This window comes from Scylla paramamosain, chromosome 13 (assembly GCF_035594125.1).
Source record: "Scylla paramamosain isolate STU-SP2022 chromosome 13, ASM3559412v1, whole genome shotgun sequence".
In the NCBI taxonomy this organism is placed as follows: domain Eukaryota; kingdom Metazoa; phylum Arthropoda; class Malacostraca; order Decapoda; family Portunidae; genus Scylla; species Scylla paramamosain.
Window position 1 is genome coordinate 7067501 of NC_087163.1, and position 1727 is coordinate 7069227.

A 1727-nucleotide genomic window follows, 5' to 3' on the forward strand; every position below is an offset into this window, starting at 1 on the left:
AAAGCCATTCCTTACCATACAGGTGGCCTCGTGCAGCTTCCCTAATTTAGGTCTGATGAAGGGACTGCAAGGAAAGACGCGGGAACATATAAGTAAAGTCATAGAATCTTAAAAAAAAATAAATATCTCCATTAGTAATTGTCATGGTCGTTTATAGCTGCATACATTAATTATTTTTACTAAATACGAGTAAGTTTAAGTCTTAGGATCGGTTCCACAATCTGTCATTCTTGTAAGCCACTAAACCACACTGCATATCAAGTTCTTTAGGTTTTTCTACAAGGTTTCAAAGGCTAACAAACTGAGGACTGATTATGTTAGAGCCCTAAGTTAACTTTCTCGGACTATAAACTGTCCCTTACAATACTGAGGTGTGACTTGATATTCCTACAAATATAGATACGTCCTTGAACCACCACCTTCCAAAGTCAACAAGGTTAAGTAAATATTTGGTGATGTTACTTCTCCCTTTAATATTCTCTCTCTCTCTCTCTCTCTCTCTCTCTCTCTCTCTCTCTCTCTCTCTCTCTCTCTCTCTCTCTCTTCTAATTCCCGTCATATTTCGCGCATTTTTACTAAGTTTATCTCTCCGTTGACGTCTTCACCACTCATACATTCCGGACACGTTCACGTTTATCTTTCGATCTTCAGTAACTCTCCCCTCTCCCTCCCCATTTCACCTTCTCACCACCACCTTCCCCTCTCACCTGCTCTGGCGCCACAGGAAAGTTTGTATAGGAAGAGGGACCGCCAGCTCCTCCCTCTCCCACTCCTCGTCTGAACACTTCCTCTTCCCCATCCCTCCGTCAGCAACTTCGTCAGTGTGCTGGGAGAGCCGGGCAATCTCCTTCCTCAGGCACTCAGATGCTTCCGGGGGATGTGCTCAGGCGTGGGTCGTGGCTGCCTATGTTATTTACATCCTTTCTTCATTCTGATTTTCAATGGAAGAGGAAAGAACACGGTTGTTTTAAGCTCGTAAATATTCGAGGTGTGAATAACATCTACCCACTCACCACTTATAAATGGAAGCACGTTCTACATACTGAACATAAACCATGAGGCCATTCATCACGTATCACTATTACAGACACTCGCACACTTGTGCATGAAAATGTGAGCGAGCACGTAATTTCAATCGTCGTTATGGGGTACAATACGGAGATTTATATTCCGTGCCTGGCAGCGCCACCACTTACACAGCCCTTCTCCGCCGAGGGGGCGGAAGCGACTGACGGAGGGATGCTGGCCAGCGTTACAAACTCCCGGGGCTCCCTTCCTGCGCATTCTCAGTGGTAATATTTAGACAGCAGGCTAGTATCGAGCAATGAATCACTGGAGGATTTGCTTCATTATATTTTGAGTTACACGCCAAACGTTAATTTGATTTTCCTTCTTACGTCCCTACTCCTGGTGATCTCCCTGCTGCCGCCCATCGACTGCCTGAACTATTGTGCCATTACTGCTGGGGCGGGGCGGGACGAGGTCACTGGGAACTACACATCTCTGTTTTCTTCGGGAGACGCCCGCCTCACTTCCTCGTGCTTTAAGTTTAGTGTGGAAGCAATATCTATTTGGAGAGAAAAATAAGCAATGTTTGCTTAAAATTTGGTTTTATTACCCTCTCGAGATTCACACGCCGGGACTAAAATAAAATAGCATTAGCAAGCATGAAGAAAGTGCGGGTTTCAATTAGTATAAGTTTGTATGCCCGCGAGAACGTCTGACTT

General features: G+C 44.9%; 1 protein-coding gene across 16 annotated transcripts in view; it reads right to left on the reverse strand.

Annotated features, from left to right (window-relative positions):
* The window catches only part of LOC135106387 (protein unc-80 homolog), a 172762-nt gene extending 171417 nt beyond the window's left edge, over positions 1-1345 (reverse strand). For all 16 annotated transcript variants that reach the window (XM_064015354.1, XM_064015364.1, XM_064015356.1 and 13 more), the window contains exons 1-3: positions 1197-1345; positions 708-931; positions 16-64 (exon numbers count right to left, since the gene is read on the reverse strand). In XM_064015354.1, the coding sequence (XP_063871424.1) occupies positions 16-64; positions 708-799 (141 nt within the window). In that variant the 5' untranslated portion in view covers positions 800-931; positions 1197-1345. The remainder of the gene's footprint in view (positions 1-15; positions 65-707; positions 932-1196) is intronic.
* Positions 1346-1727: the final 382 nt, after the last annotated feature.